The following is a 24,207-nucleotide window of genomic DNA, read 5'->3' on the forward strand; positions in this document are numbered from 1 at the left end:
AGTCAAAGTAATTAACCCACGCGCCTCCCGACGGACTCCCTATGGAGGCTTGATTAACAGGGCGCTTGGCTTCCGATTTGAGCCATAAGGTTAACCATCTCTCCAACTGGTTCTCCCTGGTTCTCGAGGGCTCTTAGAGGGAGTCCTCCCCACCCCTCCCCAGATCCTACCAGTGGGGGGGGAGCAACATGTCTGTTGAGTGTTGCAAGAGGAGGAATTTGTCCATAAGTCTGTGTGGTGGCTTTTCCGTTGGATGCACTGCATACTGTATCTCTCTGGTTGACACATTTTGGAAGATGTTGGTCATGATGAAACAATGCCATAATCCACTGTAGGTCAATTTAACCAAATGTATTTCATTGGAATAGATAATGCTCCGCACTCACACTTCCAGCTCATATGTGTGTCATATGTATACACAAGAGAGTGGAACTGGAGGAGGAGAAAATCAGAGGATCAGAGGTTTGGTGGTAAATGCGGGGAGACTGCAGACACTGAGGTCTGTAGACGTTGTTTGTGTGTCTTTCATTCTCCTGCTACACTCGCCTTGTCTAAAAGCTTCAAACAGTACAGGGGGGAGTTAGCATAGCTCCTTGACAGGATGCAACACATGCACAACTCTCATGAGGCGTTAGGAATTTGTTTGTGTGTGACTGTTAGTGTGTGTTTGTTAGTGCTGTGTAGTTTCATGCGTTCTTCAAACACATACATGTTGAACATGTGTATTATGTGGTCTGCTTGTGTAGCTCTTTGAGTGACATGCTTGTGTGTGGGTATTTGTGTTTGTCTTCAAGGGATATCTAAAATATGATGTGATGACAACCACACCCGTTTTCACGAGTTTATTTTCTTTCATTGATGAGGCCACCAGGACATAGTTATGAATATGACGCACATAACATCATGTTAACTACCAACAATTTTACGATAAGAAATAGAAAAACGCTCACGCTCCTCTCTCCATTTCATTCTTATTTCCTTACAAACACAAGGCTCAGCTACTCCCAACTCTCTGCTTGACCTCGACGCCCGCTTACCTTGTTGGGCTGACCGAAGAAGGGGTTACCGGCACAGCGCTGGTTGATGACGTCCCTGATCAGGTGCTTCTGCCCGTTGTAGGTGGTGAGCACGCTGATGCGGTCGGCGGGGTAGCCCAGCAGGCGCATGTACATGAAGAGGGCCACCGTGTACTCTGCCTCTGCCAGGTTCTGCAGACATGGGGACAAGGGGAAGACGTTGAGGAAGACGTGTCGCTACAGTAGGTGGTTACGGGTCATGTTAAGTAGGAGAGATTGGGAGCAGTGTTTCTTCTCTGAGATGGTGGTGTGTGTGTGGGTGTGCTGCAGTTTAATCTGGTTCTATATTGGAATTAGTTACCCAGTTAGATTGGTATTTACCTCAGTCTTTCAGATATGCATGAAATGAGTTAATTAGAATGGTGCCTTTTTGGAATGATACAAAGGTCCTGTCCAATGCACAGCAAATGGTACCTTTCAAACGTCCTTTGCGAGAAGTCTGAATAGTTTTTCAAAATGTGGAAGGGTCTACATTGTAGCATTGAAGTAATTAAATTATAAGGAACCACATTTGGAGCCAAGGGAGCTCCTTTTACATTTTGTGGGAACTTAAAGGGTTTGTACAAAAAAAGTTCTGCTCATGCTTTTAGAGAAATACTGCAGGGAAAGTGGGAGTAATAAGCCCCTTTGTTGGTCCTTGTGTGGACGTAATACCTATACAGTATTATTCTAAGCTTGTTGGACCCTGCCTGAACCTCAGGGTGGCTTCAGCAGCCATTCAAATGCATTGGTAGGGTTGGGCCACCACTGCTTGGTTGAAAGCGATTAAACACACACACACACACAGACGGAACAAATAACCCAAAACATACAAACAACCCAGTCATGTTCGCCAGCTGCACACCAAGGCCAGCTGCGCACCAAGTCCTGTTTTCCCTGCTGGCGTCCCTCTCCCCTAATGGCACAGTGTCATTTTCACCTTCCAACAGGCTGAACCAAAACATTGACTTACACTCTCAACCAAGCCTGCCGCCCTCTTAGTCAAGGGTTTCTTAGCCAGATATTGGCTCACTAACACAATGGAAGCTCCCTCTTTTTTGTTGTATAGCTGGGGAACAGTTTCTCATTTTAGGTAAGAAGAATGATGTAAAGGCCTAGTGAAAAGCTGATTAAGCTTTAACATTTTTCCAGTGATTCTTATAAAGGAAAGATTTGCAATGAGCTGATTTTAAAACGGTTTCAAACGATTAGGTCTTGCAAACCGTTTCATCACTACATTTTCCGGCAGTATTTTATTCCTTTAATTTATGCAACAATGATCAGAAATGATCTTGTTACGGATTTCAAAGTAACACGGGTGCGAAATCTCATTACATCATTATTTTTACAGTAATTTTAATTTCAAAACGGTTGATTAAATCACGATTGAATCACATGTTCAGTGAATCATCCTTTACATACATCCTGTCATCTATACTTATACGATAATATAAAAGCAAGGGTAGGCAATTTTGAGACCCCAGCCAGGGTGAGCTAGATATTAAAAGTATCCAACCGAAAAAAGTGGATCCTAACTCAACCCCTCCTCCTTCACCAGGTCAACATAGCGGAGACATAATTTGACCTCTGCCCTCTTCAATCTCTTTTTCCTAAAACCCCCCCAACATTTTGCATTATTCACATAGTTTCAATTAAGGCCCACGCCACAGCGTCTCATTTAGGCTTTAGAATAATTCATGGGCCGTGGTCAACAGACCCAGAGCCAGCCACATCAGAGGACACATCAAAACCGCACGCGCCTTTGTTCCTATGGCCCTCAATTACCTGGTGCAATAAACCCCCCACAGAAAACCCCCTAATCATAGCCATGATTACCAGCGCCGATTTCTGGACCTCAATACAGAAGAGAAACGGTTGTGACTGCCTCTGTGTTACATATAAAATACTGGGAGGAAAGACACAGACACACACAGATCTATGTGTGAGTATCATGCTACCATCTACATGATTTGGCCCTGCCGCCATTTCAGCGGCGTCTGTCCCGCGACTCTGTTTAACATGGACGCGATCAATGCCCCGGCAACCCCGGGAGAACCCTGGTAACCATGACAACCGACAGATCAGGCCCAGGCTCGGTGCCTACTCTTCTGGATGCTGCTAAGGCTTAATGACCCCGGGCTACGTGTCGCGGTCTGCGGGGACAGAGAGTGTCAAAGAAGAGCTAGTGAGAGGAAAACCGAGGCTGACAAAGAGCAAAAGTGTGTGTATGTGTGGGAGAGAGCGAGAGCGCGAGAGAGAGAGAGAGGGGGGCTCTGGGGGTATCTCTGTCCACACTTAATCTCTCAGAGTGAAGTTAACGCTTTGCAAAATGTAGGATGGAAGAGGCAGGGGTGATACTGCACATTTATGTTCGTGGCGTGGTTTAATCATTTAGATTAATAAACAAATAGTTATATTTGTATTCAATGAGAAGACATGGTCTAAGAGAATCATGATTCCTTAAGCACCATTCAGGGAGGGGCTTATAGTGTGCTGTTAACAGTGGAGAGAGAAGGGGTGTAAAATGAGTTCTGGCAAATGAGCCATAGATGACCGCTGGTCGACTCCTGTTGCTAGTGGCCAATGAAGTGTTTTGATATGTTCTTGGGGGCTAATAGCATTAGCCAAGGTGGGTGTGTATATGTGTGTTCTGTGGGTGTTGTGTGTATGTTGTTGTGTCCATGTGAGGTAATATGAATGCATGGAGAGGTCATGGCAGTATTTGTACAGCTGTGACAGAATTCACTGGCGGCGATTGCATCTGACGTGTCCAATTTACCTCCCTGGATTCCTTAAAAAGTGAGTGTGTTGGTGTGTTTGCATGTGTGTGGGCTTTTGTATCTGTGTGTTTTAAGATAAGTGTATGTATGTGTTGGTGTGTTTGAATAAGCCTACGCGTGTGTACTGCTGGGGAACATTTGAATGATGCCGGCCCCTTGAGGAACTGAAAATGGCAACAGGCAAATGGAGAGTGGTTAAGGTGATTTATTTTTTCAACACGCACACACATGCACACGCACACATTATTTGATAAAACCCAAGTCACTGGGGAATGAGAGATCCCTATGCTAGTGTTGAAGCACTACTGTGATGTATTGTAAGCAGAACTGCAGCTTAAACATGTCCACTTGCCATCAATGCATTGGTTTTCCTACCCCTTTCTTCACAATATCGCATCTATTGTATTTTACCAATTGCTTGATTGTACATCAACGCTTACATCTCCAGTCAAATCAATGAATCAGAAAATGGTAGATTTCAAGATTTCCCCAAAAAACTGTTTGGAGTTTGGAGTCTAGCGTAGTAGAAGTTACATCAACAGAGACCTGACCTGGTGACTTAGCATCAGCAGCAACCAATGGGCGCTACGCTATCAGAGATAAGTACATATCACATGGTGCACCCTTTTGAAAAATTAATGAGGACTTTTATTACAACTTAAAGTGAGTAAGGAGAGAGAGAGAAAGAGAGAGTGGTTGGTTCATGCTGCACAGAGTGAGCACAGAGCACAGAGTGAGTTTGAACGGATACCGGACCTTTGAATGCATTGCATCCGTAGACTTTTATCCCAAAAAGGTGTGTCGTTGTACGCCTGATATATTGTTAACAGTTGATATAATGTGTGGACGTTGAAATGGTATTATGTATATCTCCTCATATTACAGATGTGTGCTCAGTCCACGCAATTTGTGTGTGTGCGTGTTTGTTTTAGAAATAGCACTGTTCGAACATGATACAGATGTGTGTGTGTACACATGTGTGCGTCCACATTAAATACTGTAACTGACCTGATAGAAGTAGGGGTTGGGCTCAGACTCTCCCACTCCGTTGAAGTCCTCCACGTTGACCAGCTGGAAGTCGTAGGTGAGGCCGGGGTTGGGCACCTGGAACTGGGGCAGCTGCTGGACGTGGGGCAGGTTCCCCAGCTGCTTGTAGCGCCAGTTGTACAGTTTACACAGGCTGTGAGGACATGGGGGGGAAACATGAACATTCAGCCAGACTGACAAGAAAGCTCCCTTCTTTAGAAAGGATGTAAAACAATCATTCTGTTAGGTGACATCATTTTCTAGGGTTCAAAGAAACTTAACCACGTCTAATTTAAACATGATTACACTGTGTGTAATCATGAAACCCTACATACGTAAATATTTATTTTATCGTTATATATATTTTTTATCCCCCAAATGAGCCAATTTATTGTACTTTATTTTACGGCTTGGTGGCAGGCGTGCGATTTTATATCATAATATAATAAGAGGGCTTGAGAGTTACTGGTACACATCGCCGTTACACCAAAACACCCCGGACCTTCTGTTGCCAGACAGCATTTACAGAAGAACGTCTCCAGTTCACGTGTTTATCTGATCGATGTTGCTCTAGTCTTATTGCTGTTACTTATTAAGAACAGGTTGCTTCTAGAACTGTTTCGATGTGGCAGCTTTAAAAATGATCAGTTCAAAGTTCCTTTGAAAAGACAGTATTTCAGTATCACCAAATAGTTATTCATGGGATTCTATCCAGAAACATTGCAATGAATTCAGACATCAGAGCAAGTAACGGTGAGGGTATCTTGCCCAAGGAATACATTTGGGTGACGACCCCGTACATTTTGGCTGGAAGCCAACACAACCTAGCCACTTACCCATCCCCCGCCCCCCCAGGGACACGGCCCTCCATGTCCTACAACCAATCATTGAGGATCAATAATGACCATTAGCCCTGACGGCGTTGAAGAATCAATCCCGATATGACCGACCTGGCGCGAGCACGGCCCTGGGCGTCCAGGTCCACGGTGGGCACCCCCAGGCGGACGAAGCGGGTGAAGAGGGACTGCTCCATGTTGGAGTACTTCTGGAAGGCCATGTTCTTGATGACGGGGGGCAGCTGGTGGTGGTCCCCGATCATGATCCACCGCTTCAGCCGGCTGTAGCCGTCCGCTGGGTTCTAGTAGGGGTCGAGTTGTACAGTGGGTCTAGATGTGTGGTCGTATCCAGTGCGAAAACATCCAAGGCCTCAATGGTTGTATTGCTACTCTTCAAAAGCAGTAAATTGTTAGAAAGTTATCTTTTTTTTCTCCATTGTCTTTATAATGAGTTTGTTCCGTGGAATAAGATACAAAAGCAGGCTTCACTGTAAGCTTCTAATGAACAATCTGCTTCTGGACAAATGAGCACATCAGGGGGCCTGTGGGAAATTAATGATCTTTTTACCTGTCGATTCCAAACCCGTCTCAGGAGGGTGAACGCATTATAGACTAGACCCCCCTTTTTTTGGGATCGTTAATAAGGAAGCAGTGAGGGGGTTGGGGGGAAGATGGACACAGAATGCAAAGAGACAGTTCTCCATTTCTGTGACATATTCCGTGCCTTGCTATTTGACACCTCAGCAGAGTCATGGGGTATTTTAGTGCTCCTCCACGACTTGCTGAATAATTAAATCATCACATTTCCATTTTAACAGGAACTAACCATTAATGAGGGTTGGATAGGATGAGGGGTGGGGAGGACGACAAATTATGCATCTCTGATCACTCTTCCCACTTCTTCACATGAGTGTCTTCATCCCTTTTGCTCCCTTTCTAAAATATTTTCTGACTAAGGTTGACCTATTTGGGCAGCTGTTGGTGGCGAGCAGTTCCGAGTTTCAACTGACACGAGATGCCAGTTATCACGTCGCAGCTGCACCACCTGTTCTACTCGCTCCGCCGTTTTCATTGTCAACCGTGCCGCGAGCATCTGGTTTGTTACTCGTGCGTGGTCTTTCCAAAGACACAAGCGGCCGCATAGCCACGCATGGGTATAATTAAGAGGGAAATATGCAATCAATCTTTGGAGATTGGGGTAAATTAGTGAATTGAGACAATGGTTCAGTTCACACAATTTACCCAAACTGTAATGTTTTTCTTCTGCTGCTGTTTAAATAAGTACATTGACTTATTTCTGCAGTGGACAGTGGTGTTGAGTCTTACTTTTCATTCAGTCATTCATTTACTGTTTAATATGCAGGCGTGTGTATGCGGACAACATGTGTGTATGTGTCCCAGCTAGCTCCGTTTCAACTGTCCCACCTTGACAGTTTTTAGATTTTTTTCCATTTGAGCTAAAGTGAACCAATGTTTTTCAAGGCAACTCCACATTGTATGCTTGTTGAGTTTGACACAGACAGGCCACCATGTAACTGCTGCAGTGCTGTTGCTAATTTAATGTAAGGGTTAATTGGAGTGTGACCCCAGACAAACGGCACACACACAAACCTTAATAAGCCCTGCACTGGTTTTAATCACCGATAAGAGCTCACAGAGAGGGACTACAATGTGATGCAACAGAAGGAGGAGGAGAAGGAATAAGTGCTTTGTAGCGTGGCATCGTCTCCCACTCTGGAAGGAGGTGGGGGGAGGGAGGGGGGGAGGGAGGGATGGGGGAAATTGTATTGGTGGGGGGGTTGGGGAGGGGGGGGAGGAAGAGAAGAGGAAGAAGGAGGAGAGGTGGCGATGGAGGGAGGGAGAGGAGGGGGTACCCGTCGAGGTCCTTGGACTGGCTAGTGTGCTTAATACCCTCGTCGGTAAACATGCATTTGGACTACTTCACACAATTAAGGGCCCAGCGCCAAAGACAGGCCCCATTACTCGGCTCAAGCTTCATTAATCAGAACATCATCTGCAGAGAGAGGGAGCAGGGTGGCAGAGATGCCCTCATGCTGTGTGGGGAAGGAGGGAGCTAGGAAGTGATATCTGCACGCCAATACATTTAGCGCACTTTATCGAGTGTTTGTCTAGCGGGCGAAAACAGTTTATGATTTTAAAAGGGGCTTTAGTACTTAAGCTTGCATGTTGTCATTTTGTATATGACATAGTGGCCTCAAATCTTAATTACCTGTAGGAGGAGAGGGATGAAGGTCTCGATCTCCAGAATCTGAGCCGATTCTTCCATCAGGATGTTGTCGTACTGAAGGGGTCAAAAACATAGGATCCAAATAAAAAATCGAACTAACAGGATTTAAAAGACGTTTAGACATAAGTAATGAGGTCTAAGGTGGTTTGAGTCAGTGGTTGTCGGTGGGTTGCTGGAGACCTACCTTGAAGCCCAGCTCCACCAGGTCATGGCGCTTCAGGGCGGCGTGCGTGCAGGTCATGGCGATGATTTTGGCCTCCTTCACAAGCAGATACTTGGAGCGGTCCAAACCGCTCCTCAGCAGCTCAAAGGCCCTGAACTCCTGCAGGGTGTGAAGGAAGAGATGGAAGGGTAAAGGAACTATGAGTAAGGAGCAATAATGATCGGTATGATTGTATTCTATCTAAAGTGATTTCAGAATCTCGCATTGTCAACTTTTTGGTCCTGTAACGCCTATATTTCCCGCCTGGCATTTAAAGTGTTATCTCTATTGCTTAACACTAGCACTAGAAATAAATGTGTTTAACTTAGATGTGTCTACTTAACACATCTAAGATGGAGCGTCAATGGGTCTGATACGAAAGGTATGTACCCAGCTGCAAAGTAGCCGACAAAATCTTCCTCTGGAAAATATGTTTTAGCTACTGGGGTCCGAAATCTGCAACACGCTCAATCCTCTTACAAAAAGTGACATGGTTTCTGTTTGGCTCCCACTGGCGTATGAATGGGGTTTAGAGAACGTTAATTGCACTTACAGCGCCATTCCTCCAACCATTTGTAGCTGATTATGTTTGACACCCTGTGAAAGTGATGGATAGTGTCATTATCTGAGGCTAGGTAAAGTAATAGCAGCAGATCGTCATAGTAGAGAGGTTCCCCTCAATATTTGGATTAAAACACGACCCATACATCAATGTCCACATGTTTTCCAAACTAAACACTGTTAATACATACAGGGAAGCGGCTATAATTGACAATGACCAAACTAATTATGACATTGTTGTCACCCAATAGTGAAAAATATAAATCTGACCCTTCCATGACATGTATGCTTGAAAAGACAGCACTTTGATTCAGCGCTCTCCATTCCAGCGCGGAAAGCTAGAACCATAAGGGTAAGAATGATTCAGGCCTCCCAGAATTTGTGAACAACATGCAACATGTGTTAACATGTGCAGAGCATGTTTGAAGGATGCATCTTGTATGGGTCAGAAAAGCTATATATAGCAACAAGGGGTTGGCAAAGCATGAAGACATGAACAAAAGGAAGTATGTGTACGCATGAGTGCAGGGTGGCGGCGGGTGACTGTCTTAGAAGATGCCCCTGGAACACACTCCAGCCAGAATAATACACTCCTCAAAAACAGTTATTTGAGCGGGGGGGGTCCTGTGTCCCCACCCCCCCCCATCCCAATCATGAACCCAATCTCTCCGCCTAATGGGACTCCATGCTCCACTCTTCCCTTTCCCATATCCTTGGCGGCTGCCTGGGGTGGGAGGTTGGGAGGAGAAAGGGAGGAGCACAGGGTGTGGGTTACCGTTCGATACGAGCCCTGAACGCACTTCAAGGCGGATCCTCTAACCAGGCATGTTGGGGTCGGGTGAGCTGGGGGCAGGCTGTTTACCCTGCTATTTATCCCATCCAGCCACACTAAAAAGGATGTCTGATGCCTTCAGCAAAGGGAGTTTGCTCATATCATAGCACCATGAAACTCATGCTGTGATTAGGGAATGTGGGTTGAAAGAGTGGTGTCGGGGGGGGGGAAAAGAGAGAGAGAGAGAGAGAGAGAGAGAGAGAGAGAGAGAGAGAGAGAGAGAGAGAGAGAGAGAGAGAGAGAGAGAGAGAGAGAGAGAGAGAGAGAGAGAGAGAGAGAGAGAGAGAGAGAGAGAGAGAGAGACTAACAGCAGTGGAAAGAGAGTGATAGTCTCTGAGGATGTCAGGGCATAAATATTTGATGTGTTACTATTTTAACATAAATATTAAACCGATCAAAACATGCAACATTGATGAGCTCTATTTTTACCACCCTGGAGGCTCCAGAGCAGATGAAGGGTGAAGTGAAACCATGAGAATGGAAGGATTCTCACACACACACACACGACAAGTGGGCCAGGAGAGAAAGGGAGAAAGTGTTCTTGAAGAGTGGCGAACAATGACAGTAAGAAGACAGAGTGACTGCTGGGGGGGGGGGGGGGAGGAATGTCTAGCAGCAGCAGACACAGTATGTCCTTCTGTCCCCTGTATGTGCCTTCTCTACCCGTACGCCACGACTGCACTCAAAAACAGAGAGCCAGAATGTTCTTGCGGGCTCATCGAAAAGCGCCGTGTTCCAAATCGAGTTTAGCTAGCAAAAATACAACCAAAAAAAAAAGAGATGAGAGGGAAGGGGGAGGGGCGGGCAGATTCATCCGCATTCAACTTCCTCTCCTCTGCAGGTGTGTGTGTGTGTGTGTGTGTGTGTGTGTGTGTGTGTGTGTGTGTGTGTGTGTGTGTGTGTGTGTGTGTGTGTGTGTGTGTGTGTGTGTGTGTGTGTGTGTGTGTGTGTGTGTGAGTCAGGAGTGGCGTCCCTACACACGGATGCACTGCAGCAGGGCGGGGCATGGACCGGGCTCTAGAGCCTGGTGTTAGATGCAGTGATACAGCAGGAGGAGGGAAGGTGAGGAGGCTGGGTGCGGGGGAATGGCAGGAGAAAGCAAGGTCAACACATGTGTGGGATATTACATCCAGCCAATAACTTTTATATTGCTTCTCTCGGGGCCTTCGCCATCCCCCCCATAAATCTGCTGCGTTATTGTTGTGCCTTTCTTGAGTCGGGAATGACAGTACATCCTTGGGACTAGGGGAACAATTGCAAAATATCTATTCACCATTAAGCGATTTAGCAGACGCTTGGGTCGAAAGCGACATACAGTGAATCTATTTTGAGATATATTCAGTCATTACGGAGCAGTTAGGGGTTGGGCTTCTTGCTCAACGATGGATGCCTACAGGTAGCCTCCTGACATTGATGTTTAAATCGAAAACCTCTAGGTTAGATGTCAGGGCTAGACCACAACAAGACTATCCTGCCTGAGAAACCAAAGTAAAAATTGTTTATGTTTCTAAATCAGCACACTGCCATTAGGCTTAGTGGGTTTCACCTTGGAATCACAGTTGTTTATCTGCACGAAATACCTGATGTATCCAATAAATCACTGACGACGCGGTGATGGGGAAATACAAGATCAAATTATGTATCGTAGCCGTGTTAACACGTCAAGGCATGGCGTGTTGACGTGAGTAGGAGCAGGGAGACAGGTGGGCTGTCAGGGACAAGACATACCTGGACCCACAGCTGGCTCACTGTCCTGGAGCGGCAGGGAAAACCAGCTGACGTAGAATTTGCACATTTGTTGCTGTTTGTTTGATTATGCGAAACCATTACGGGGGAGGTATGTGTGTAGTTCCATCTGTTTGCGGGTATGTTGATGGTGTGTTGGTGTATGTGTGTACAGTTCATAACAGCAGTCATTCAGCAGATGCTTTTTTCAAAAACAACTTTGCATGTAGTGTAGGTAAGGGTTCGGCAGTTAACGGGTAGACTGCGGAAATCTGGGCTGGAACCGAGAACCTGTCGGCTTGGAGCCAAACTCTCGAACCTTTAGCCTCTCTCATTTCACGTACATTATTTTCGAAAGACTTGAAAATGTGCTCGTGCTTGTGCTCTTGTGTTTGTTTACCTCCAGCTGAGTGAAGATCTTCTTGATGTGGCGGTAGCAGCCCTCGGCGATGTCCATGTCCTCCTCATACGTGCGGCCCGTGAACACCGGCTGCGGGGCGTTGGAGAAGTACTCGTGGAAGGGGAAGTGGGCGGCCACCGCCTCGGCCTCCACCGGCTTGCCCTGCTTTGGCCGGACCTTGCTCATGTACTGCTCCCAGCGAGAGATCACCTGCGGTGGGGATAGGGTAGAGGCGGCAGCCCCCCCTCCAGGGTGTTAGGAGTCTGAACTGGCACCACTCGGGCTACCTTTTCTAACACATACCAGCACAAGCTCAATTGGAAAGCTACACTTATATGTGTACAATGTACACACGCAAATGTACACACGCACACACTCACACACACAAACATCAAGCATGAAAAACGATCAAACTGAAATAACGGTGTACACGACATATATATAAATAACCTTAAACAGCACCTTAAAAACAAACAGTGGTTAATTGGTGTGAAAAACGGGTAACCATCTGCCCAAAGTTGCTGTTATGGCCGGCGGGCAACACCACTTTTTAAAAGGTCTGCTCAATGGTGGAGAGATATTGACAGAGCGATTTGCACGTTAACACATGCAGCGAGACTTGCAGGGGCTCAAATGAATCCGACAGAGCATACATAAATCGTTTGTGATATGTCCTTTAAGAAACATGAATTCCCGTTTGTTTGATTTATGGTGTGTGGAAAATGGAATCATGATCCACCAATTTTTTCTAACCCTAACCCTTTTTTCTATGTAATGTATGTAATGTTAACAGTTACTGTAGGAAAGAAGGTGACCTCCATTGTTATAATTGGGAATTTGAAAGTGTACAAATGAGTGCCATTATTTAGGATGATATTGGTAATAGGTGATAAAGATGACCTCACTTAATAACTAGTTTATCTAATTAAGAAGTCCTGTAGGAATCAAGAGAGCCCGGCCATCATAGGCCAAAAGCATATGAATACGAGCGTCCATGTTATTTTGAACGTGAGTGACACACACACACACACACACACACACACACACACACACACACACACACTATGAAATTCTATTCAATCCAATCTCGTATCTTATTTCAACTGACTGCACTGCATCAGTGGCATTCCTCTACTGCCGCAGCCTGCGAGCCATTACATAAAAGACTCACACTCTCAGGGACGGGCAAGGAGGAGACACTAGGTACACCCGCAGTTCCTCCTCTGCCACCGACGGCTATTTTAAGGGCCTTCTAATGATGCGCCGCACCAGGAGGAAGCAATTGTCTGCAATGGCTTTTTATTTCTTCCCGGGGCCCCGAGAGGAGAGCGATAATTAGGCGACGAGAATAAACACGGAAGGATATTATCCGGGTGCACGTCGACTGGGCAGATGGAGCCGCGGTGGCCCCTTTGGATAAAGGGAGGTTCGGGATGGGTAACTGGATGTGCTCCGGTATAAATAAACCAGGCCAAACCGCATGGATCAGCAGTGTGAAGATCTACGACGGGGATATAAAACGATGTTCCGCCTTCTGTCTTCTCGCAGACCACTCTATATGGTTATCAATGTTTAGCTATTCAGGAAAAGTCTGCTCGGTGCCATTCGAGCCACTGGCGGATTGTGGGGTGACGGAGCCATCGCCGTGTTCGCTGTAGAATTGCCCGAGGACTATTTTAGTCCGATGACAAACGACACACAGAACAGCAGCTTTACACCATGTTGCGGTGACTAGGAATCGAAAGGCATAACACAATGAAGAAATGCGTGACTTACACGTTTTCTAATGCTCTCTAGTGCAAACGCTCACGTGACATGAAATACATAAAGATTTCATTTCAGGCCTTCTTTGACCGAACTGCACACCATCCGCTTGGACATTGCTTCATTTAAATTGAAGTCGAAACACCACTGTAGGGAGAAGTTGTCGTCATGAAAGTGACACCTACACTACACGATATATTCACTGCAGCTGTCGTTTTTATCAAAATTGGATTGTCACACGTTCATTTTAATGAGGAATAATTCCCTGGGTTGATGACTTTTAATGGTTTAGACATGGTCAAATAAACCATGAATGTGCAGGTGCCAGGCTAACAGGAGTAAGTTGCGTTACCTGGTAGAGGTAGAAGTGTCCAGCGGTCTCACATGTGTAGGAGACATCTCCCGGCACACCCAGGCTCTCCTGCAGCCTTCCCACCTCCCCGAGCAGCTCCAGTCTTCTTGCCAGGACGTAGTTCACCCTGCCATACCTGCAAGACACACACACATCACATTCCCTAGGTTAGCACCGGCGTGAACAGATGATCATAGCCATACCTGCAATAGCTCCCTGCGATAGATAACACAGCCGAGGCAGCGAGCTAGGCAAGCACCAGTGTGAACGCATTCGATTTGGTTAGTAAAGGCACAAGATACGACTACCGCAATTGAATGCGTTGTTGTCAATACTGAATTTCCATATGACAAGTTGTCATATGGATGTTCAACTAATATCTGATGCTTATGGTTGATGCAACAGCTATTTGAAAACCTCATCTCTAATTAAACCCCATTGTAACAACTGCAGAAATGTCTCCTTGTGATGTAGTATCGTCTCCAGAAATGTAGGCAAAGGAAAATACGACACAAAAGGCTGAAATAGAACATGGATTGCTTTGTACATTACCAATCTTAACATGTTTTAGCCTGCAGTATTCCATTAATGCCTTTAATTCTGCCTGACGATAAATGTTCTATTGTTAAACCTAAGGGGAACATATCTCCTATAGGTGGGATAAACTAGGATAACATCACGTAGGGATGGATGCAAAGGTGCCACTAATAACCATGCCATGATGCACAAATACAGGGGGACATGCTGTTTCAAATGTTAAATGCGTTATTTTTAGACTCCTCGTCAAGGTCCCCAAGTCAGCAGGTTACTCAGACACAATGGCACGGCCCTTCCTGGCATGGCCGTGCCTGGCTTGGCTTCGGTACAATTCAATACGTGTGTGGAGTGACCTTTCCCAGTATGACAAAGCCAGTGATGCACTCTGTCAGGAACGGAACAGGAACTTAAATAAAAACGGTATACGTGACTGCATTTTTTAACAAATTTTGGTTTGTCAGCATTATGCATTGGCAGCGATTGTTTTGTTTGTGGTCCAAAAAACAAAATAAAACAATGTAAGGTGTGCTGTGTTAAACTTAATCACTGACTGCGGCTGGGAGTGGGAGTAGACTGTAGCTACAAAAAGTCGCATTTCTTTTGCTGAATACAACAAACCCGATTCTTCATTACCTTAAAACTGGCGCGCTGTCAAAATAAAGAACCCTAGAACCCTTAAACTCGTTCACACTGGTTTTCACAGCGTTCGACCGAATAACTTCACCAACGTTATAGCTGCAATAGTTACCATGACGATTAATACAGGCACCAGGTACAGTCTCCACCATAGCTCTTCACACCCCACATCTCGTTTAACACGCAGGCTATTCATTGTGAACCGTCGGGGGAAACGTGGCTAATTAATGCTGCCGGAGCCTATCACCTCCGTAAGGCAGGGCAGACGGCTCCGCCTGCCTTTTCCTTGGTGTCAATAAGAAAAGTGGGTGGACGCAGAATAGTAGATAACGAGAAGGATGGAGGGGGGCAGTGAGGGAAGCTAGCATTTCGGTGAACACTGAGGTATCTTCTGTTCCGCCTACATTTCGTCTTCCCGTTTAGGTTCCGCCGGTAGCCGCTGCATAATTTACAGGTATGGCGACGTGCGCCATTGCATGCATTGGTGTTCCCCATCCATCACATGCCATGCTTCACACCGGTTGCTGGCGGGGTGGCAAATCTGAGTGACATGCGCGGTGCTGTGCGTCTGCTTATTCCAAGCATCGCTAAGAGCTATACTCTGTGTTTCAGTGCCACAGATGGTGATTAAGAATGTAGGCTACGAGGCACTTAAAAATAGAAACCGCATGGAAAATGCTAAATTAATATTCAATGATAACGGGCAATTTATATTCAAAGGGCCCGTAATTGTTCTGAGGAGAGGGTGGTTAGTTACAGGGGAGGGGGAGACGTGTTTTGGCTGATGCATGCAGAAATGCGATGGGGTGGGTATGATTGCAGCCATGTGTCAGTTAAGGCTGAGGTTATCCTGAGGTATTGTCTGTGAATGCATCTCTCTCAGGTTGAGGGAGTCAAGTGTACAGGCTTCCCTTCCTTCGCCCCCCTCGATGACTCACTAGCCCGGGCCTGAGTCATGTCCCTCAAGGTGCATCTCTCACACACACTTGAACACACGCACGCAGATATCATACCAGCAGCCACCTACTTTGTCAACCACTGTGGTATTCATGAGTCAGTGGTTGAACGTTGTGCTTACTGGGGCATCTCTTTTTTTATGCGATTTCAAACAGAAATCCAAAATACTCACCAAACTAGGCCCACAATATATTTCACAGGAATCAGAAGAGCAGAAAACTACGCTGTCAACCACTGTGGTTTTCATTATTTAGTGGTTGAACTTTCTGCACTTTTCACATGATTTTAAATATTAGAACACGCTCCAAACTCCCCATGTCTTGAAGTGCTTTTGGGGATGGCTAGAAAGGCAGGACTCTGCTGCCCAGGCTGTGGATCAGCTTGTGTGGCACGGGGGCACCTGCTCCGCTTCAAACAGGTCTTTAAGTCTGGGTACAAGGTCAACTCTAGCCTGGCCACACCCATGTCCAAAGGGATAATCTGGGAGACAATGCCACTGATTGGAGGGCTGCTGGGGGAGATCACTTACACTCACACTGCTCTGAACAGCTGTCTTTGTAGTCCCTGTGTGTCTTTGTAGTAGCTCTGTGTGTAGTCTCTGTGTGGTTAGTCTGGCTTCTGAGTTTCACTGTCAGCACATTCTATTTGATAAGTTATTATAAGCATTTACATCATTTCTGTACATCTTTGTTTGAGCATGGTGTGTGTGTGTGTGTGTGTGTGTGTGTGTGTGTGTGTGTGTGTGTGTGTGTGTGTGTGTGTGTGTGTGTGTGTGTGTGTGTGTCCCCCTGCCCGGCTCTAGTCTCACCTGCTGAAGTCCTTCTCAGTCTCTAGCGCCTCCTCTCCGTGACCCATACGCAGGAGGTGACGCTCGTCGATGTCCAGTGCTATGATCTTCTCAAACAGCTGGTTCAGCGCCTGGGGGTCGAGGTACACAGAAACCCATTCAGACAGGGAAGGTCCACTTGACTTATGAATGTGTTTATGTGACCAGAAAGAACCTCTGGTTCATCCATGCAGAAGAGCATAAGGACGAACAAACACACACACACACACACACACTAGCAACTGGGTTATGTGCGCCCAAAAAAACAAAGTTTATTGAGCCATTGATGTCCGAGGACTTATAACCACTGAAAATTCTGGGGTACTCGCATTCAGCTATGCCTTCTCTGGATACATTTCACATATATTAGATACTGAGCGGCCACCAGCGTGAAAACACCAGCAGATTACTTCATAATTAAATAGAGAGGGAACAAGTTGCTCTATAAAGCATTCAGCTTTCCACTTGATTAAGGAACAATGCAGAACTACAGACTTGAATCCAGGTTATTTTAAGAAGATTATACAATTGATTCAAACTCCTCTAGAAAAAAACATATCTGAAATAGGATAATAAGGCCTGATAATGCTGAAAAAAATAATAAATACCCTAATTCGCCGTCTTGGACTAAGTTCAATTTATTGTCCTTGGTGTTATTTGAATGATGTGTTGGTGTGTGGGAGCATGTGTTACCTGGTTAGAGTGTGTGACGATGAGCGTCCTCTGTTCGGGGAAGTTGTGGTAGAGGTTGGAGATGATCTGGACCGCAACGTCGGTCTTTCCTGTGCCGGGTGGACCCACGACCTGTGGGATGAAGTGGAGGTGATCACGTAGGGAACACAATAGTTCACACAAAATAAAAATAAGTTGATTTTTTCCACCGTTAATGCTTGTGAATATTAGAGTTTCTGGCAATTTGAGGTAATTTGAGGAAATATTTAGAAATCCCAATTAGTTTACTCTTCAAAACTGGGTATTGAGTTAAAAGGCTCCTATTGGAACACCTGGTATGAGTTAGATTAGCCATTACAAGCCATCTGCCCTGTGACTCACAAGTGGGAATGTCAAACTAGACGTATGCTGGATAGATCAGTCCACCTAGTGGACGGTAGCAACTGGTGGGCTTATCTATACATAAAACACCCAGGTGGACACGCCAACTTGGGATGCCACTAAGTAACAGGGCAGGGACGATTTTTGAAACGGTTAATCATTCTCACAGCTGGTGGTAAAATATGGGGCCTTTAAGTCAAACTTTTGAGGTGGCATTGTAGTGCGTGATGGGGCTGCCATTCTTCTGAATGAAGTGAGCCACGCATGAGCAGTTAAGGCCTGCCCGGGAGCATGCTATGTGCACGGTGCACCAGGTCAGAGCCCAAGGGATGCAAGAACACGCCACCTTCACACAGGAAGGGGGCAGGTCATTATACAGCAGAATATAGTTTGTATCCCTTTTGAGCTCGTTATCCAGATAACACCGCTGCATCCATACGCATATTTAATTATAATAACGAAAACAACCTTCCTTGTACTCAACTATGGGCATAATGCTCGTCTAATCTACTAGGTGAATATTTATGAAACATTTTAGCCTTGTGCAGTGTTACCCGGGGTGAGCTAAAAATAAGTTGGGAGTACAATTAGTAGACTCCTCTGTATAACACGCCACATAAACTGCTCCTTGATTTCAGCGAGATGAAAGGCACACCAGGCGAACAGGGAGAGGGTGGAGGAGGAGGTCTGGGGGGGGTGGTCTGTCTTGGCTGCTAACGACACTGACACATGCCAGGGAGGGGTGTCGGGAAAGGAGGAGGGGAAAGGGTTAGAAGGGGAGGGGGGGCAGATACAGAGAGAGATACGGCGTAGCAACTCAGGGACACACATGAGAGAGACGCATTGAGGAGAAGAGAAATTATAGAGACGTGGAGAAAGAGATACAGACAAACTCATCGCAGCTACACATGAACAAGGGAATGTGAGGAGAGAGAGAGAAAGTGTGTGGGGGAGGAGAAGAGAGGCTGAGTGCGGGTGCGAGAGCGAGAGAGATGAAACTAGAGTGTGATACGCGCAAAACGGCGACTTGTTTTTACGACTGCTGATAGCCCGCCTGCCGTATTTATATTTACCCCCTCTCATTGGACAATAAATAACAGCACAGAGTGAGGGCCCAGTGCCAGCCACCATTCACCAAGAGGGAATGGCCAGTTTGTCAAACAAGCCTGGGTGAGCTGCCACCACCAGGGCTATCCATACAGGGCCAGGATGACATGTCTACGGTTGTGGTCGTAAGTTTGGAACGCAACAAGCACTTACGTACTTCTCCATAGGGATATGCCCGTATAGGCTATGCGTGTGCCAGCCCCGTGTATTGGCTGTCTACATGGTCGATTTATACAAAGGACGTTTCCCCGAAGTGAATTTTAACCTCTGTATGAGGAATTAGGTACAGTTTGATAGCAGAAGCAGGCAGTGCGGACAATGAATCTTTAAAGCCCGCCATTCTTCACACGGGATCACCTTGCAGGCCATCAAACTATGGCTATTACATTACAGGAGAGTCAAATAATGATAAATAATACTAGCCCCAATACTCAATTAATACACGATAATTTGTCAGATACACATTTTAACAAAATCCCATTTGACAAAGGAAATGCAGTGGACTTTGCAACCTGCTGTTACAGGTCCTTTTAAGGTAATTAAGGTAAAATAATGATCATGTGTAACTAGTTTTGATGACTTTAGCTAACAAGCGGCTGTAGAATGGTGTTAGCCCAACAGTGTATCTTTAGTGTGGATGACTGCAGGGAGATGCTCCTACCATGGTTAATCCTGGCTGCATTCCAGCTCGGATTGCTTCTATCTGAGTGGGAGTGAATTGAATGGTGTTCCTGGAAGGAGAGCGGTGAACAGAAAAGCCATCATGTTTAACATTAGCACAATGTGATGATACAATATCATGACAGGTGCTGACATTTGGAAAATATCCACCCAAACGGGCTACTTCACAAAGTACGCTTGCTGATGCGTCTATTCTCAAACTTTTCATCAGATAAGTTACCATTCTGATAAGATCATGCTGATAATTCATTCAGAAATATGCTTCAGTCAATAAATTGGGTCTTTATTTCGTATTTCCATTATCTAAAAGCAAATCCAAGATGTTCTTCCAGCCTTTTGGCATCCATATTCACCCTCATGCATCCAGCTTCACACATACTCAAATATATCACTTAACATATCACTAACCCGTTCCAAAAGAGCAGTAACATAACCACCTACAGCCAACAAACCATACGAGTCACCAGCATGCGTGAAGCAGCCAATATGAAAAGCATGCGTTTGCCAAGGCTAAGATATGCAGCATGAGGCATGCAAACAGCAAGGGTTGCTTTAATGGTGAGGAGGATAAGCACTGGCTTCATTTATACTATGTGTTCACGTGAAATCAAAGAGACACCGCAACGGCAGTGCCAACAGTGGGATGCCCCACGGTTGCGCTAATGTTGGCGATACTAAAAGGTAGGTATTTTCATTTGCCATTATATTGCATTGAGCCCATGGGCCATGTATTGAAATGGAAGCTAGAGACATCTGGCTGGGGTTCTAAGCAGAGCTCCTGTGTGTGTGCATTACATGTGAATAACGACGATGAGGTGTGACCTTGTGGGAACAGGAGGTGAACCCTCTTCACTTAGCGAAGGCTAGGGTGAACCCCTGTTGAGAGACTTACGCCATACCTGTCGCCAATGCAGTTGAGTTATGGCAGCGGGGGGGTGCCCTGTGTGTCTCACCGTTTGGGCTGGTTGTAAGGATAGGGACCCCGGTTGAGGGGCACGTGGGGCACGACCACCAGTGTCTTGTCGGCGGGCGATTCCTCCTCTTCCCCGTCCGCCCTCCTCTTTTTGCCTTTGTCCTCCTTGTTGGGAACAGGGAACTTGATTCTAAAACACACACACACACACACACACACACACACACACACACACACACACACACACACACACACACACACACACACACACACACACACACACACACACACACAAGCCCAAGGGCACAAAGAGAATTAGGCTTGATAACGACCAATGAATAATTGAATACAACGGGAAAAAGGAGCAATTTAAGGGTGTGACTGATTAAAGCCATTCTCAGCAATGCTCAACGATTCGTCCATTGGTGATAATATCTAGCGAGCTTTGAAAGTTACGATACTTTCATACAATTTAGACTGCATGTGTGGCTATGTTGCTTTAAAAATTCCTTCGTTCGTGCCGGCAATCGCACAGGAACAAAATTTTAAAGAATAACGGCTCAAACTCCTTTAAATGGGGGCAGTTAGCCAATGTATTCTACTGCAGCACAGATCAAGAAGCTGGTTGAAGCAAGCTTGCTCGGCACTGGACCAATGGGTCCGAGGGACAAGGTGACCAAATTTAGTTACACCACTCCTCACCTGAAGGGGGGCACCTGCAGCTCGGGGTTGTCCTCGGCAACCGTCACCGTGTAACCAGGGAAACAGGAGCGCAGGTGGTCCAGGGACAGGAAGGTGTCGTTGAAGTCAAGGGAGGAGATCTGATTGGGCATTTTGGAGTAGTGGGCACTCCCAGGGTCGCCGTAGCCCAGGATGATGTCATGGAGCCAGTCGGGCACCACGCACTCTGTGTTCATCAGGTTCCTGATTGTCTCCAGCACAGCCTGGGATGGATGGAAAGAGTAAACAAAAGGTCCATGTGATGTACATTTTGAACTGTATGCAAAGCAAGGGCTCCAATTGCGCCAGGAGGTTAGCTGTTACCCGCATTTATATAATATGTCCTTGAAGGATACAAAGACAGCCAAGTGGCCCGGACCTCCTCGCGGAAAATCACGCAAAAGAGTGGCAATTATCATTCCCATTCCGAACGGTTCTTTTTCTTGATCTTCATGGTGGTTGGCAAACATTATGGTGCATTACCACCAATAACTGCCTTTAATGCTGGATGCAGAACTAAAAGGACATCTGTACCAATTTCAATGGCTCATATAATTGGTACCAGTAATACTTTGATTGAGAGTTAAGTGAGAATTTGAATGCTAGCCATTATATTCTTGGAAGCAGTCAGTACCAGTCTTAAACATTCTAATGGCCAGAGGACATCAAAACTTTGATGTCGGTCGCCGTCAACGACGAGGAAGAGGTGCTTCACTTTTCCTCATCAAGCATATTTTCTGCGTGTCAAAACAGCTTTGGGTTCTCTACTGCAGCAGCTCTGACAGAAATGATTGCGTTTTAACACATTAGGCATAAACAAAACTGTATTCATTTTTCAATGAAATAACCTTCAAATGAAATGTTGTGCTACGAAGTCAGCCAGAATATGGATCAAAGCAAAAACAGATCAAAGCAAGGCTGCAGTAGCCACAAATTAAACATTAACACCCACATAACCATCTCTTCTTAAAGGAAGGACATGGAAGTCATTTTAACACCAAGACAGCAGGCTCCTGAGTGATGCAACTCAAACCTGCAGTGTGCATGGGAGAGGAGGGGGGGGAGAGAATGCAAGGAAGGTGAAGGGTGTTGTATATCACAAGGTCACCCACAGAGTGCTGCTGCTTATGGCCTTGGGCGGGGACGGAAGTCCCCGGAGCTGCCCTGCCCCCAACCCCAGAGCAGCGCGACCCAACCAGTCCAATATAGGTGAGTGATCACCAAGGGCTGATGTGGGCAGGGCGAGAGCTCAAGGCCTCGGCAGGCAATTCAGAGAGAGCGAGAGAGCGAGAGGGAGAGGGAGAGAGAGAGATAGGAAGGGCGCGGGCAAGTGATAATGGTGAAGTGAGGGGGTAAAAGAGACATAGGGGGATTGGAAGAGATGGGTTGTGTCAAAAGGGAGAGAGATAAAGAAGCAGAATGGTCTCCTTGTGAAAATCAAGAGGGAGGCGGCTAGAATGTAAGGAAATGGACTGGGTTAAAGAAAGCTGGACAGAAGAGAAGATAGGGAATGACAAAGAAACAGAAACGTGGGGATGAAAGAGTGATCAGGAACAGAAGTGATGGAGAGGGGGGGGGGGGGGGGAATTGTGGGCGGGGCACCATGGCTGCCTGAGAACCAGAAAACCTTCCTTGAACAACCGCACCCACAAACCTTGAAGTTGTTCTCTTTGGGTTTGCGTCTCATGATGACGTTGAAGGACTCGTAGGGGTCCTCGGTGCGGTTCTGGATGCTGCCGGTCATGTCCTGCTGGTACTGGTTGGGGTCCAGCCACACTCGGTAGGTTCTGGAGTCGCCCCGCAGCTTGGGCTTTGGATCAGGGCCTGATTAGAAACGGGAAGGGGAAGACAATAACAGATCACCATCTGGATGCAATATTGCACTGGATGGCACGCCAGTATTCAGCAGTAAAATAAAGATACGGCAATACGAACACAAGATTCAGGCGGCTTGAGGAAAACAGGTTGATTTATACAACTTGATCTGCCAGTTGCTAAGAAGCTTTTAAAAGTATTGGCTTCACACATAGAACGAGTTTTGCAGTCCCCCATAAGTCCACAAGCATCTGGTCAATGCAGCCCCCTATCCCCAACCTCTACCCATCACAGTGCCTTTTAATCCCCTAACCCGCCCGCTTATTGCGTCATTGGAATTGTGTCAGAATAAGCGATGACTGACGCGTTTACAGTCATGACGGATCCAAAAAGAACAAAAGATAGTCCCACATAAAAAAACAAGAGCGGCTATGAATAAGCATAAGAGGTAGCGGCGCCTTCATTGAAAGACGCGTTGACATTGGGGCATGTGTTGGATGCCGAGCGACTTCAGGAACCGTGCCAAATGTAGGACACATGCGGAGGTTTAACCCTGGGCTTAAGAGTCTGAGTTGCATAATTCAGATTTCTTGAATGTGTAGCAAGTGGAAAGAGAGGATGGGGCTGGTATTAAGCAGGCACCTCGGTCCGGAGAGGATATGCATGTAAGATACCGTCTCGACAGGAAACACATTAACAAATGAACAGAGGAAAATACACAGACACACACGCACACAGATAAACAACAAAAAAAGAAGAAAAAGAAGAAGAAAACAGAGACACAGACAGACGTATAGTCTGTCTGTAAATAATCAACACACATACACACACAGAAAACAAAACCAACAACAAAAACCTCCCTCAAACATAGCGTGGCCTTGCTTCGGCTGCAGTGACTAGAGGTGACAGGGCTGACAGACAGAAGCAGGGCTTGGCTCCCATGGGAGGCCGGTGTGGTGCGGCGGAAAGCTCAAGCAGACATCCCGATAGGCTCGCCGTGTGTCGCTGCAGCCGCACCGGCAAGCCAGAGAAACCCATTCCTCTGGTCCCAGCGAAAGCATCCGTGCATACAGTAAATCGCATGGATCGCTCCGATGCCTCTGCTCATTCATATGTAGACGGGGCTGTTGTTGAATAATTAAATGTTGCCTTAATCAAATGTTTAGTAAATGAAACAATGG

General features: G+C 46.2%; 1 protein-coding gene across 1 annotated transcript in view; it reads right to left on the bottom strand.

Moving 5' to 3' along the window:
- Positions 1-24,207, bottom strand: part of aqr (aquarius intron-binding spliceosomal factor) — a 57,061-nt gene that overhangs the window by 9,982 nt on the left and 22,872 nt on the right. Inside the window, exons 21-33 of the mRNA XM_056589954.1 lie at positions 22,866-23,035; positions 21,194-21,435; positions 20,532-20,681; positions 19,559-19,628; positions 17,431-17,541; positions 16,720-16,829; positions 13,782-13,917; positions 11,666-11,875; positions 8,130-8,267; positions 7,928-7,999; positions 5,812-5,999; positions 4,844-5,015; positions 1,038-1,208 (exon numbers count right to left, since the gene is read on the bottom strand). Coding sequence (XP_056445929.1) covers positions 1,038-1,208; positions 4,844-5,015; positions 5,812-5,999; positions 7,928-7,999; positions 8,130-8,267; positions 11,666-11,875; positions 13,782-13,917; positions 16,720-16,829; positions 17,431-17,541; positions 19,559-19,628; positions 20,532-20,681; positions 21,194-21,435; positions 22,866-23,035 — 1,940 coding nt within the window. The remainder of the gene's footprint in view (positions 1-1,037; positions 1,209-4,843; positions 5,016-5,811; positions 6,000-7,927; positions 8,000-8,129; positions 8,268-11,665; positions 11,876-13,781; positions 13,918-16,719; positions 16,830-17,430; positions 17,542-19,558; positions 19,629-20,531; positions 20,682-21,193; positions 21,436-22,865; positions 23,036-24,207) is intronic.

Source organism: Gadus chalcogrammus, chromosome 5 (genome assembly GCF_026213295.1).
Source record: "Gadus chalcogrammus isolate NIFS_2021 chromosome 5, NIFS_Gcha_1.0, whole genome shotgun sequence".
NCBI classification, from domain to species: Eukaryota; Metazoa; Chordata; class Actinopteri; order Gadiformes; family Gadidae; genus Gadus; species Gadus chalcogrammus.